Source organism: Taudactylus pleione, unplaced genomic scaffold (assembly GCF_031769625.1).
Source record: "Taudactylus pleione unplaced genomic scaffold, aTauple2 ptg000061l, whole genome shotgun sequence".
In the NCBI taxonomy this organism is placed as follows: domain Eukaryota; kingdom Metazoa; phylum Chordata; class Amphibia; order Anura; family Myobatrachidae; genus Taudactylus; species Taudactylus pleione.
Genome location: NW_028284463.1, coordinates 10,220,247 through 10,236,017, shown reverse-complemented (window position 1 = coordinate 10,236,017; position 15,771 = coordinate 10,220,247). Strand labels below are relative to the sequence as shown.

Sequence of the window (15,771 nt, the reverse complement as noted above, 5' to 3'; positions counted from 1 at the left end):
TGTTACTCACGCTCTCTATTCCTTCTCTATACACCCTTCCTTCCTCCGCTCTAAGTGTTACTCTCGCCCTCTATTCCTTATCTATACACCCTGCCTTCCTCCGCTCTGAGTGTTACTCACGCCCTCTATTCCTTATCTATACACCCTACCTTCCTCCGCTCTGAGTGTTACGCCCTCTATTCCTTATCTATACACCCTACCTTCCTCCGCTCTGAGTGTTACTCACGCCCTCTATTCCTTATCTATACACCCTACCTTCCTCCGCTCTAAGTGTTACTCACGCCCTCTATTCCTTATATATACACCCTGCCTTCCTCGGCTCTGAGTGTTCTTCACGCCCTCTATTCCTTATCTATACACCCTACCTTCCTCCGCTCTGAGTGTTACTCACACCCTCTATTCCTTATCTATACACCCTACCTTCCTCCGCTCTGAGTGTTACGCCCTCTATTCCTTATCTATACACCCTACCTTCCTCTGCTCTGAGTGTTACTCACGCCCTCTATTCCTTATCTATACACCCTGCCTTCCTCCGCACTGAGTGTTACTCACGCCCTCTATTCCTTATCTATACACCCTACCTTCCTCCGCTCCGAGTGTTACTCACGCCCTCTATTCCTTATCTATACACCCTACCTTCCTCTGCTCTGAGTGTTACTCACGCCCTGCAATGCTTTGTCACCTCTCCTTAGCAATACGTAGAGGCCAGGACTTATGTGGTGCTGGAGCTGACCCTGGAGAAGCCATTAGTCCCCAAGCGGATGGCTGAAGAGATGGCTTTGAAGTGAGTGACAAATCAGCTCATTTATTTCCTGCCTGATTAGTAACAAGATGTCAGCACACATTCATTATGAGCACAGACTGGATGAGTACAGCCCTGGGAGCATGTGCATGGTGGAAGAAGGGGCTTGTATGGTGTGTGCACAGTTTTGCTTCTGTGCAGATGCGGATGTTGGAGCCCGTACGTTTGCAGCGCACATATTAAACTAGGGCTGGCACTGTTTGGGCTTCCTGGTCTGAGTGTTATCATCTACCGGATTATTGTTCCTGACCATTGTTGTTTGCTGCCTACCCTGACCACCATTACAGTTCTACATTCTTTTACTAGAATCTTGGCTACTTATACACAAGTTCTATTTACAGTCTATTTAAGCCAATGATAGGACATCTTCGTTGATGTCATCCACCTGGCTACGGATTTGTATGACAGGCGTGTTAGAATTGTCCATGGTCCGCCGTTGCATTTACATACAATCTGTCTAATCTACCTCTGGTTTACTCACTGTCGGACGTATAATCTCATGTCGTCACCCTCGTAGGGTAAAGGACCTTGTACCAGCTCGGCCTCAGCTTGGTCGCCGGACTGCTGGAGCCCAGAAGGTAAGAGTCTACTCTTAGACTTGCATCCAAGAGTGATCCACTGGCCTTGGCGGTGGCGGTGGTGGTGGTGAGATTACCAGTAAAGAAGTCCTTTCAGCGTTTCGCCATTCTGTGTGATCCAGTGGCCACCAGGGCAGCGCAGCATGGTATTTATCATGAGGAAGCGTGTGTGAAATGAAATACCGTATGTGATGTGTTTCCTAGGACAGTACATTTCGCTGAGTTTGTATGGAAAAGCACAATGACCATAAGTCCATATTTAGGACCTTGTGGTCCCACCCGTGTCTTGTGTCTTCTTGCCAGGCGGTTGCAGATTACCACAGCCAGGTCACCAGTATAACCAATGCGATCCTAGAAGACTACTGCGAGCTGTTCGGCCAGCAGGAATCTACTGGCCTGGAAGTGGATCCACAAGTCCTGGAGGAACAGAAGTGTCAGCTCAACTACGAGTTAAACTGCTCAGGGAAATACTTTGCCTTCAAGGAACAACTCAAGGTCAATAAAATGGCCAACGTGCCTAACCACTTGTGTCACATGTGTCTGTAGGTGGGTTGTGGGGTTGGGATTGGTAGGTGGGTGCGTTTGGGGGGAGCTTTACATCCATGACCGAGCTTTGCCACATCATTGTAGGTCTTCCTGCTGTGGGATCTGGTGAATTGAGATCAGCCCCATTCACATGAAAACTGATTCATTAAACAAACCGGCGGCCTCCTCTGTGTTCGGCTGTTGGGTGCAGGTTTCGGTCCATGCTATAAAATGATATCTGTGTTATTTCTCTGTATGCAGCACGCAGTGGTGAAGATTGTGAGAGAGAAATACCTGAAGACCACTGCCTTTGAGGACCACGATCAGCTGCAGGCTTTCCTGAGCGAGCTGTACATCTACCTGGTGGACCAGATGCATGTCAGCCTTAACAAGGTAGAACAAGGAGTTAGGGAATAAACTGATGGTGACATTGTCAAAGTCATCTTTGCAATAAATGGTTTAGGGGTGAAATTAACATATTCCATTACTTGATGGCTCTAACACGGCTCTGTACGTTCAGCCTAAGGCTGCAATCATTACTTTTAGGTGTATTTGACTTTGATCAGAGCAGTTACTGTCTTCATCTTTCAAAACTGGATACACACGGTTACACACATACAGCAGGGACTAGAAACTATATGCAAGTGTATGAAAAATAAATCCCGTACACATATATTAACCCCCTTGGGCAATGTGATAATATTGATATCAAACGGAAAACTCATCAACTCTTTATTGCTAGAGATAGAAAAATACAATCAGAAAAACAATATAATAATACTACCATTAGAAAAGTGTTTGAATATAAAATGCAACTGGAGAGATAGATGTACACTTGCAGCACAATCGAATCCTCCACTGAGTATAAGATCACAAATGCAGTAAGTAAAATCCCGGGCACTATGGGCCTGATTCAGAGCCGTTCGCTATTTGCGGTCGTTCGTTCAAAAACAAGGGGTGGCTATTCAAATGATCCGTTCGCAAATTGCTGTCTGTTCACACCTCTAAGTCTGAACGAGCGAGCAAAACATACGCTCGTTTATTTGATAAAAACGTCCCCTGGCCGCTCGCACCATACGTCATGTCCGCTATTTATTAGATTAATCGAGTACATCGTACAGCGTATGAACTGCTCGCTATTCTTGGGGTTGGTTTTTTCAACCGCTATTTTGCGAGCAGTTCTGAGTTAAAAAAAACCAAGTGACGTGGTCAATGACGCTGCTGTATTAATTATGTACTCCCTTAAAACGCCCGTTTTGACCTTTAAGCACGCCTGCGTTCTGATCTCCACTCCCCGTTTTCAAGCACCTTCCCCTGTTACCACCCACATACGCCTCATTCTGTCACTCAAAATAGCAGGCACTCGCTATATAGCGTACAAACGATTTTCGGCCGCACTGACTGGTTCGCGCATGCGTACTAAAAACCGTACGCATGTGCAGATGTGCGAACATCGCTCGGAACGAGCGTACTGCCGCTAGCGAGCGGCTCTGAATGAGGGCCTATATTGTCACTTGTGCAGCGGTATGTATTTCTCTCTTGTGCAGGATGATATGGGGGATTATAATTTACAGCTGCAAATAGCATTCAAATGGCGGGTGTTACTGTCCAGCTACAATAGACCATTTATGTAGCGGTAATTGAAAAACGCCTAATTTGCAACCATTACTGTCCGGCTTTAGGGCCTGATTCAGTAAGGATCGCGGCCGCGATTACTCACGCACTCTCACTGCAATGATAGGCTAATCCATTGAGATCGCTATGCCATCAGCTCTACATAAGGACACCCACCTTACCTTACACGCATCCGTAATGTTTAGCAACTAAACCATCGGTACAATCGAGTAACATCGCAGCCTCACGCACACTTGCACAAGCCCTGACCTTACTCAGAAGTTGATAACTTCCACGCACGCTATCAGGCCTCAGGCTGCGTAGGGCATCGCAGTGGATAATTTATGCACTGGCACGCCTGTATTTCCCCTCCCCTCATCACCTCCCACAAACGGCACTTCCGGTCATTCGCTCTGCGTAGTCACTGCGATCGCAGTCCCGATTGCAGTGGGTGATTTGCGCACGAGCACTGTGATGCAGACGCATGCACAGAACGCATCAATCGGAAAAAGTTTGCAGTATAATCCTCTCCTCTGACGTGTTTCCAGTCCATACTGTTCCTTTTCTTAAAAAATGAGCCCGGTGTGGACTTGAAACGCGTCAGGAGAGTGGAGGATTATACTGGCTACAGAGCATTAGAATCTTAACAGCAGCACCAAGTATTTCAGCTCAATTAACATGTTCTTATCCTTGGGTAGTGGTAGGATCTAGACCAGGGGTAAGAAACCTTTTTTCTACCGAGGGCCATTTTGATGTATATAACATTATTTGAGGGTCCGGTGCAGGCCACGCCCCCTTCATGTGATGTCACACGGGGGTGGGGCCACAATCGCCGGTGATTACATCAATGCTCGGAGCATCCTGAGGATGCTCCAGGGAGCTGTACGGGCAGCGGTTTGACCGTCTGACGCTTCCTAAGGATGCTCCAGGTGGCACTGCTGCATAGATTCTGGCTGCAGGGTGACATCCTAGGTGATGAGGCTAGCAGAAAAAAGCTCAGAGGGCCAGACCAAATGATCCCGCAGGACTGATACGGCCCCCAGGCCTGAGGTTCCCCATCCCTGATCTAGACCAACATAGAGCCAATACAAGCCTCTCTAAACGTTGACAAGAGCACAGAGTGGTGAATGTGAGGCTGCTGTCACCTTATCACTCTGTGACTGTGGTGTCACACGTGTCTCTGTATGAAAGTTCAAACATGTTCTTCCATTTACTTTTGAAACCTCTGAGATCTCTACAACAGTGTTATCTGGTGATAGCCTTGTGAGATCCCTGCTCAGGGTGGCCTATAGCATACTGGACCTCATTCAGAGTCGGTCGCAAGCGTCGATGCGCTCGCAACCGACTCGATGGTTAGTCCGGCTCACGCGCAGCGGCCGCACTACGCGTGCGCAAGCCCCGGAGCGACAGAGAAACTCGCTACAAAAAGGGTGGCTGTCGATGTTGATCGACAGCTCGCCCCTTTTTGTAGGCGGGCCGGGGGGTGGTTTCCAAAATGGAGGCGTTCCTTTAGGAACGCCTACCGTTTTGTGGGCGGCCGCACTGACATCATTCAGAGTAGGAAGCTCCCTGGGGTTTACGAGTGCCCAGACCCAACCTTAGGGTCTGGTCGTAAGCCCCGATGGTCGCGATGGTGAACACCTGGTCGGTCGTTAAGCTGTGGGCGGTAACCCACAGCTTACCGATCGACAAGGAGGCGGTCGTTCAGGATGCAAGCGGCCGCCCTGATTCAGTGCGACCACTTGCAACTAACGACCGCCTCTGAATGAGGTCCACTGTACCTTCCATCTGCCAGATTTAGCTGTAACTGGTCGGTTTTAGGGGACTGTCCTGTCACAGCAGTCAGGTAATGCCCAACTGGTAAGAGGTTGAGGTTTGTGCTACTCACTGCTTTGAGGGTACGCGTGGCAATCCGGGGGACAGAGGAAGTGTTGGTGAGTGCACTAGCGCTTTAAGCATGCCAGGCACAACCCCAGAGATGGGCCCAGCGTAAGACATGTTAAGTACAGTGCTGTACATCACATCCGGTCTCTTTTCAGCTGTTGCTAAACTCTCTCTGTCTAGAGGCGGCTTTTGCATCCAGCTGTTGTAGCGCCTGCCAGCACCCCCTCTGCTTACAGATATCCTCACTGGACACCAAGGGGCTTATTTATCAAACTAAAAATTGCACCCAATCCTCTGCAAATGGCAATTTAGGAGGGTTGCTGCAGCAGATAACGGGTTTCAATAATGTATCTAAATCAATTTGATTATTATCTGTATCTATGTTCCCTGTATACCTAATGTTACCCTGTATGGTGATGCCTATGTAGAAATTAAAGATAATTTTAATGATTATAATAATAATAGTGATCGCAGCAGCAGCAGTTCCCATCGCTCTCTATGGGGACTGTGATAATGCCTGATTTACCATGGAGCAGGGACCACGGCTGACAGGGACCTAGTTAGCAGCTACTGTGTTTCCCATCCGACAGAACCTGTTTGGTGACAGAGAGGAACCCCCTTCGGCCCCTGTGACGGACTCTGAGCAGCTCTTACGATTCGCCAAGGAAGCTGAGATGAATGAGGACTTTGATATGGCAGAGATGTATTACCAGGAGGTAAGGAGATAGATTCCATTGTACGGAACGGGTGTGTTGTCTTTCACCATTTTTAAATATTAAAGGGACTACAGATGTGTCCTCATACACTATTGCTGCAGTCGCACCAGACAGCCCTTCTCGCCAGGTCCCTTCTGCCCCGGCTTGCGCTGAGCACATTTTACGCCCGAAAATGCATCTTAGCTGAAAACGGATGCGACAAAAAGTTTTGGTACTTGTGTACTTTACGTACTCATTGCAGGGAGAACCCAATGAATGTTTGAAATGGTATTTGTATAGTTTACGTACACAAGTACCGAAAGTTGTCCCCACGTGGGCTTGCTGCGATTGCCACACTTCGGGCTCGGTGGCTCGCTACCCTCGCCACAAGGTTATATTCCCCCCCTCTGTGCCCACTTGGATGGTAGGGAATGACGCTGGACACTGGGAATGATGCTGGACACTGGCTGATGACGTCAGGGTCCTCTCCATGAAGGGGATTTAGACATTACCATGACTGATAATAATAATGAGCGTAGGACACTTGGGTTCTCTCTGCAATGAGTCCGTAAAGTACACAAGTACCAAAGTTTTATTTGAACCACTCATCGGTCTCCCTATCTATGTGTATTTTTTTCAATTAACTAACTAAAGCATCAATCCCTTATACATTTTCTCTCTTGAAAAAGCAAGTTAAGTACATTTTAAGCATGGTGTCTTATAGACATAGCGGTCCTTCTACAAATCATCATATCTTTTTCAAAATATACGGCTGCCATACACACGCGCACAGATTTAGGCTCATGTCATGTGGTGGCGGAGGGGAGAAGAGGAGGCGTGTATACCCGGCTCAGAGAGACATTCCTAAGCCTGTCTGCTCACTACAGCATGTGCCATGTGACTGTGGTTACCATGGTAGCCCAAGACACTGTGCAGAATTATAAATCACTAGTCGCAGCCTACAGAGAGAAATCAAGAAGATTAATTAACAAGCTTCTTCTTATAGCCTGCTGCAGTGATTTATGTCAAAAAAAAAAAAAACACACACTCACCTCACAATTTATTGTGGTATTGCTGATATTTCCTACACACAATTGTCAGACATTTTGGGGCCTGAACCAATACTACAGAGATTGCAGCCTATGGATTCAGTAGCATCCAGTGCCTTCACGGCGACAATCTGAGGCAGACATTTTATGGGCTTAAAGAATATTCGTGAATATGCAGTATGTAGCTTACTGATGTTGTTGGTTACTAATGATTTAATGCATTCTATTGAATATTGCTTCCACCCATAAAATGGCTGCCACCATTAAGGGTCATTTACAGAGCACGACATCTGCGGAACCTGCTGTGGTAATTTATGGGTGCCAGTGCGCCTACTTGTACTCCAAGCACGTGATCTGTGGCGACACCCCTGTAAGAGCGATGTGCCGTTAGTTTGGCTGCTTTGCACATACTCCAGAAAATATGCAAAGCAGAAACAACGACCTCATCGCAGCAACGTCCAACCTACAGCCCCCAAAGCACCACTCGTCTCCTGACATTTGCGCAGTGAAGCTTCAGTTATTGATCAGAAGACAGGGGAACGTCTTTATTACGTGTGCTTGAATATTTTTTATGACAAAATTGCAATTACGTTCTGAAATTCACTGGTGCAGAAGGGACCCCGACCAGCCGTAAATAGCCAAGTCTCTGATTACTGCTGCCAGCCGGTATCACCAGGGAGCCGGGCATTTCATCAGTCTGGCCGGAATAGACTTTCTATCTCCTTTGTCAGAAGCCCGTTTCCATAAATAGGTCCCTTTATGTTCTACAGTTCACTAGAAATTCCCTTCATTTGTATTTGTCCCTTATTAATACAATATTATAATGAATATTTGTACATTTACAGTATTAATAAGGTGTTTGCTATCATTGTTGTGCTTCTCTCCTGCTATGTTACATATTGTGTTATTATAGGGAATGTCAGGCCCAGGGCGCCAGGGTATAGGGGGCACCTAAAACGCACACTGAGCAACAGGCCACTGACATTGGCAGATTCCTTCCTGCAGAGCTGCCAGGTATTGGCCCGCCATGTGTGCAATGGGCTGGGGGTAGAGGCTTGGCATTGACGTCACAATCCCATTGGACAGGTGATGCCACTCCACCCCTACTCCATACACTAGGTAAGAAGTGGTAGGCGTAGACAGGTGAGTACGTATCTGGCCAGGACACATTGAGGCTATACTGTAGCTATTGTCCCTACTTCACAGTGTACTAACAGCCATCCTGTCCCCAGTATTGAGGCTCTCAGGTCAGGGTTCTAGGTCTGGTGATAGCTTCCATTTGGAGAAGCACCCGCTGCCTATTACTTGTTTTTAGGTCTCTCATAGATGTATCTAAAATAATCAGAGCTGTGATCAAAGCAGGGATAATTCTGCATAATAAGGACCAATATGTTCTCATTGTGAATATATTTAACGTTTCCCTGGCAACTGCAGGGTTCTATATTCTTGTTATCGTATGCTCTCCCCATATTTAACTCTTCCAGGTGAAACGGCTTTGGACTGATTAACCCATGTGCGTGTGTGTACATTGCTGTGCCTTTATAGTAACTTTAGATTGTAGGCTCCAGAGCCGTAACTAGACTTTTTGGTGCCCTGTGCCAGAGAGAGCATTGGTGCCCCCCATTTTTTAAATAAGGACATAAGTGCACCTGAAAAAGGGCCATGGCCTCAAGGGGAAGGGCCAGGGAAGAGATAGGGGAGGCCAGGAGATGCTGGGGATAAATAGGGCCATGGCCTCATGGGGAAGGGCCTGGGAACAGAAAGGGGAGGCCAGGACATGCTGGGGATAAATAGGGCCATGGCCTCATGGGGAAGGGCCAGGGAAGGGATAGGGGAGGCCAGGAGATGCTGGGGATAAATAGGGCCATGGCCTCATGGGGAAGGGCCAGGGAAGAGATAGGGGAGGCCAGGAGATGCTGGGGATGATATAAGAGAAAGCTACAAGAGAATGATAATAAACAGGAAAATTGACAGGCCCGAACAGCACCCCCTGCCCTGCGGTGCCCTGTGCCATGGCACTGGTCGCACCACCATAGTTACGGCCCTGGTAAGCGCCGCTGGGCTAGTGGATGCTGATGTGAATACTACATAATAGGTTGATGCTATATAGTAAAAGGAGAATAGTGAGTAGTGACTGAAATGGATCCTCTTCTGTTCCTTTCCTCTACAGAGACTGGCTCGTGACCGCCACTGCCTCCATCACTGGCTAGACTATGGGAGTTTCAAGCTATTGGTCGGCGACCACATTAAAGCACAGGAATGCTTCCACGAGGCCTTGCTCTTAAACTACGATCATATTCCCAGGTGACAGAGCTCAGCATAAGGCTGTGATTAGCAGATGCAGGATGGTAACTGGGCGAACCTGGAGAGGGAGGAGGGCTGAGCTAGAGGGGGTGGGAGATGTCATTGCAAAGGGGATAGAATAAAACACAGCGAGGGATAAATTATAAGAGATTATTGTGGGGGGAGGATTCATTACACGTAAGGAGCTGATGGTTGCAGAGAATCAAAGTATATAGGAGGGTGGCTGTAAATGAATTATAGGGGACGGGAAGACCAGTGGGGGAGAAATTAATTACAGGACAGGAGTAAAAAAAAAAAAAAAAACCTGCGGCCGCTGCATCGTATCCCTTCGTACATAGATTCTGACTCATTCGCACACAGGGCCTGATTCAGAGCCGGACGCTCTGACCAGAGCACTCGCTCTGAATCAGGGCCCTCCTACATCAACTTGGAGCGGCCTCATAGACGCTCGCATAGCAGTGGGTTACCACCCACAGCTTATGTGAGCGTCCATGATGATGGTCGCGATGGTCAAGACCATCGCGACCATCGGGCTTGCGACGAGACCCTGCGGTAGGGTCTCGCTGCCACAAGCTCTGGAGTGATTTTGGCTCTATCAGAGCCAAAATCACTCCCACTGACATCACTACTGATGTCAGTGGGGCCGGACCCAGACGCTAGGCGTTCCCATGGGAACGCCCCGTCTGGCAGCCACGCCCCCAGTACGCCCACCAAAGGGGGCGTGCTGTCACTCACCATCGACAGCACGCCCCCTTTGGTACGAGACCCCGAGCGACGGATTCCCCGTCGCTCGCCGGGTCTTGCGCATGCGCACGACGGAGCTCCCTCCGTCGTGCGCATGCGCACTTCCGCACCATCGACCCGCTTGCGAGCGTACAGCGCTCGCGAGCGGGTCAGAATCAGGCCCACAGATAGATATACAAGTGTCCATCCTCACATTGATCATTATTTAGTAATGGCTATATGTAAATGCTGTCTGTTCCAATATGAATTTCAGAGGACCCAGTTTATTCTGTGTTCCGGCCCTTATAGACTTTGAGTGGCAGCACCTGGGGGGGACGTATGTGATTTCCCCAGAGATGAGGCTGACGGCCCGTGGTGCTGACGTGTGCGTATTTAGGAATGACACTTTGCTCTCTGTACAGCTTGTTACTGTGCGGCATCGTAGCAGCTCTGGCGGACAACGTGGGCGAGGCAGAGGTGTTCTTAGAAGACGCTACATGTGTGGACCCGAGCAGTGCGCTGGCCTGGACCATGCTGGGTATGTGTGATCTGTCTGCAGTGAAAGTTGCATCACTATAGAAATATTTCCACCTGTCCTTCATGTCAATTACACCCAGGGGGAGCGGACAATTTGTAAGTGGATCGACTACTAAAAAAAAATGCTTTAGAGTCTGATACAAGCTGTACGGTACACTGCGAAACGCGTTTCACTGACTAAGGAAAACTGGAGATGATTCTTTTTAATTGTATGATGGGTTAATGTTATTACTTGTTCTCACACACACACACACACGCTCGGAGTTAATATACAGGCAGATTCAGGAGGCAGCACTCGGTTGACAATAGATTAAAGCTTAGAAGCTGTCAGTGACCACTACTATGATACTTACTGGGATTGAAAACGCAAGGTTTTAAAACACCTGGAGTAACCTTTCCACAATACTTAGGCCCGTATTCAATTTGAAGCGTTAAGTCCGGATCTGCGTTAAGTTACCGCCGATGACGTCATTATCGCCTGTTTTGGTTTTACCCCGTATTCAATTTGAAAGACTTTCCGCCTCAATGCAATGTAATAGGCGGTAAAGTATCGCCTATGAATGGCAGGTGGAAAAAAGTGCAGAATTGGGGTTTTGGGGTGCAACGTTTCGGGAACCCCCCTGCAGCCTTCAGACAGTCCCCCAAAGGTAATCTGTGTCAAAAAAAAATAAAAAAAATCTTAAGGACACCCCAAAAATTGAGTTTGAAAAATGGGGCAAAAAAAAAAAATGTTGGGGTACAAACTTAAAAACTAGCGAACTTGACTCTGGGGGGGTCCCCAAGTATGCCCCAGGTGTTTTTTTGATTGCAGGTGTTTGCGGCAGGTGGATTTTTCACGATTTTTCCAACTTCACTTTTTCAACTTTAAATATGCTGACCCCCATTTTCTAGTACCCCAAATTTGCTGGGATAAGTTATTTTCTGGAAGAAATACTCCTAAATACTATTGTGCATCAGGTACTGAAAAACGCTATTTAACAGCTATTGAGCCCATTTAAAAACACCAAATACCTTCAGCAAGCCAAATCGGGGGGTACCATAGTGAACCCCCATGTCAGACCATCATTTGGGGGGTGACAGGCTGATTTCTTCAAAAATTACAGTACTTTCCGCTAGTTACAGTATCGCCGGGTGCTGTTTATGCGTACTTTGAAATTGAATACGGGGTAAAGCGTGCACGCGCGCGATGCTTTAACGCCTACAAAACAGGCGAAGTCGGCGTTAAGTCAGGGCCACGTTAAGTTAATGCGGCTCGGCTCAAATTGAATACGGCTCTTAGTGGTATAATAGGTCTTCAGACTCCAGCACTGGAGAATGTATAATTCCCTATCATATGTAATGTGCACTTGTTATGTTCACACAACTGAGGCAGCTATCACCAGTGACATTTCTGAGGCTCTTCATGTATACATGAGCCATATCCAATATTCATGAGCCATATCCAATATTCATGAGCCATGACCAATATTCATGAGCCATGACCAATATACATGAGCCATATCCAATATACATGAGCCATGACCAATATACATGAGCCATGACCAATATACATGAGCCATATCCAATATTCATGAGCCATGACCAATATACATGAGCCATATCCAATATTCATGAGCCATGACCAATATTCATGAGCCATGACCAATATACATGAGCCATATCCAATATACATGAGCCATGACCAATATACATGAGCCATGACCAATATACATGAGCCATATCCAATATTCATGAGCCATGACCAATATACATGAGCCATATCCAATATACATGAGCCATGACCAATATACATGAGCCATGACCAATATACATGAGCCATATCCAATATTCATGAGCCATGACCAATATACATGAGCCATGACCAATATTCATGAGCCATGAACAATATACATGAGCCATATCCAATATACATGAGCCATGACCAATATACATGAGCCATATCCAATATTCATGAGCCATGACCAATATACATGAGCCATAACCAATATACATGAGCCATATCCAATATTCATGAGCCATGACCAATATACATGAGCCATGACCAATATTCATGAGCCATGAACAATATACATGAGCCATATCCAATATACATGAGCCATGACCAATATACATGAGCCATATCCAATATTCATGAGCCATGACCAATATACATGAGCCATAACCATTATTCATGAGCCATGACCAATATACATGAGCCATATCCAATATTCATGAGCCATGACCAATATTCATGAGCCATGACCAATATACATGAGCCATATCCAATATACATGAGCCATGACCAATATACATGAGCCATGACCAATATACATGAGCCATATCCAATATTCATGAGCCATGACCAATATACATGAGCCATATCCAATATACATGAGCCATGACCAATATACATGAGCCATGACCAATATACATGAGCCATATCCAATATTCATGAGCCATGACCAATATACATGAGCCATGACCAATATTCATGAGCCATGAACAATATACATGAGCCATATCCAATATTCATGAGCCATGACCAATATACATGAGCCATATCCAATATACATGAGCCATGACCAATATACATGAGCCATGACCAATATACATGAGCCATATCCAATATTCATGAGCCATGACCAATATACATGAGCCATGACCAATATTCATGAGCCATGAACAATATACATGAGCCATATCCAATATACATGAGCCATGACCAATATACATGAGCCATATCCAATATTCATGAGCCATGACCAATATACATGAGCCATAACCATTATTCATGAGCCATGACCAATATACATGAGCCATATCCAATATTCATGAGCCATGACCAATATTCATGAGCCATGACCAATATACATGAGCCATATCCAATATACATGAGCCATGACCAATATACATGAGCCATGACCAATATACATGAGCCATATCCAATATTCATGAGCCATGACCAATATACATGAGCCATGACCATTATTCATGAGCCATGACCAATATACATGAGCCATTGCCAATATACATGAGCCATGACCAATATACATGAGCCATCACCAATATACATGAGCCATATCCAATATACATGAGCCATGACCAATATACATGAGCCATGACCAATATTCATGAGCCATGACCAATATTCATGAGCCATGACCATTATTCATGAGCCATGACCCACATTCATTAAGGCACTGGTTCCTAGTAAGTGGATTGGCTGCAGTGAATATTGGCTCAAACCACAAAATGGCTGCCTCCTGTGTGTTAGTTTTTATGTCACAACATAATATATTATAGAATGCTGTTCCATCATTAAAATCACTTTACTCTAAGTGGAGTAAAAATATCCCCAGAACAGAAGCTATTGGCGACGCTATAAATGTCAGTTATATTAATATGCCGAGTAACCGGCGCTCTCTCCTCCCTGTGCGTCCTGCAGGCCTGTTGTATGAGATCCAGGGGAATGACATCCGGATGGAGATGGCGTTTTCCGAAGCCAGAAAACTACACCAGGCTGAGCTGGCCACAGAGAGGTCTGCGGCTCGGTCCGACTCTCCAGCCAGTGGGAGGACAGTGATTGGAGAAGCCGGGGAGAGAGGTAACAGGAGCACCAGACCCTCCCTCCAGGTGTATTCAGCTACAGGGCTGCCGGCTGGCACTTAGGACGCTTCGGTGCCCTATGCTAGATGCCTCTTGTGAGAATATCAAGAAAATTAAGAAGGCAACACATTAGCATCTGTTCCCCCTAGCATCGCCTACCCTTCCCCGCCCCAACCTCGGCTATGTCTATACCACTGGCAGGGGTAACAAAGGGCGCTGTTTGTGCCATAGTTTGGATCATTTAAAGGAGGAACCTACTAACATCCTCTCCTGTTCTTAGCTGATTAGTAGATTGATTGTGCAGATGTAGAGGGGAAATTCTGATGTATTCTCTTATTGTAAACGAGTTCAGCTTCCAAAGGAGGAAAAGAAGTCACAGAGGGGAATATTCCCACAGCCCCTGGAGGTCAGTCTGCATCAGAAGATCTGTCCGTAGCTGCCCGACCCCTGGAGGAAAATACCTCACACCCGGCGCCCAGGTCTCCGTCATCGATGGTCACTAAGATCAAGACTAGAGCTGACAAGGGTGGGTGTCTCTATTGGGATCATCATCCCTCTGGTGCCTTCCGGTACATTAGTATTAGTATAGTTCATTTGCAATTCTTCTGTAATATAATTTTGTACGGTGACACTAATCATGGAAGACAGATAGCGGAAACACGGAGGGGGGGGAATCGCTGGCTGACCGCGGATAACATCGGCACCTCCATCAATGTCATTGGACAGTCATAACACTGAGGATCTGTAAACTAGTAACATATTGCGGCAGATTTATTTAGTATAACATCAGCCTATACGGCGCCAACTCTCCATGGTAACGACGTGTGTTATGTCCGCAGGTGATGGCACCAGCGAAGACTCTCCCCCCATTATCAGCAGCATCTTCATGGAAGCGGCGAGATTCCTGGCACAGGTCAATGCCACCCAGGTCTGTGTGTATGATGGAGATAAGAAAAGTTCATTACATGCCAGGCTCGCCCACACATTACTGACGTGTCCATCCCACTTCTGGGGGGGGTTTAGTTTGTGCAGAAGGCGCTGTCACACGAGCTGTTGTGCCCAGACGGGGGTCCCAGCTGCAGCTACCACCTGATGTGCGCCCAGATGCAGCTGCGGAGGAAAGAGTATGATGTGGCCGGTGAGAACCTGCAGAGGGCATCAGAGATAGAGCACCAGGTACGCCCGTATTATTACTATGATCATTCTTCCTCTTTATGTATAAAGTGCTGCGTCTAAATTGCACTGCGCACGTGTTCCCATAGTTACCGCCGGGAATGGCAGAGCCTTGTATTTTTATGGGCGTTCCAGGGAGGTATCAAGGGGGTGTTAGGCAGATGCGGGCGTGTTGCTGACAGGGATTGCGTCTCAAGACTCAGTAGCGCTGACACAGGACGCCATGTTAAGGCAGATAAAGGCGCATTCAAAAGACACACTGGGACGGATTAACGCCGCTGCCTGTGAGCGTCTCAGTAGGC

The 15,771-nt window shown here is 46.9% G+C and overlaps 1 protein-coding gene across 3 annotated transcripts in view; it reads left to right on the top strand.

Annotated features, from left to right (window-relative positions):
- The window catches only part of CFAP70 (cilia and flagella associated protein 70), a 78,767-nt gene that overhangs the window by 50,015 nt on the left and 12,981 nt on the right, over positions 1 to 15,771 (top strand). For all 3 annotated transcript variants that reach the window (XM_088464915.1, XM_088464913.1, XM_088464914.1), the window contains exons 14-24: positions 693 to 784; positions 1,320 to 1,380; positions 1,684 to 1,875; positions 2,167 to 2,298; positions 5,994 to 6,119; positions 9,318 to 9,451; positions 10,597 to 10,712; positions 14,136 to 14,294; positions 14,649 to 14,822; positions 15,136 to 15,224; positions 15,320 to 15,472. In XM_088464915.1, coding sequence (XP_088321041.1) covers positions 693 to 784; positions 1,320 to 1,380; positions 1,684 to 1,875; positions 2,167 to 2,298; positions 5,994 to 6,119; positions 9,318 to 9,451; positions 10,597 to 10,712; positions 14,136 to 14,294; positions 14,649 to 14,822; positions 15,136 to 15,224; positions 15,320 to 15,472 — 1,428 coding nt within the window. The remainder of the gene's footprint in view (positions 1 to 692; positions 785 to 1,319; positions 1,381 to 1,683; positions 1,876 to 2,166; positions 2,299 to 5,993; positions 6,120 to 9,317; positions 9,452 to 10,596; positions 10,713 to 14,135; positions 14,295 to 14,648; positions 14,823 to 15,135; positions 15,225 to 15,319; positions 15,473 to 15,771) is intronic.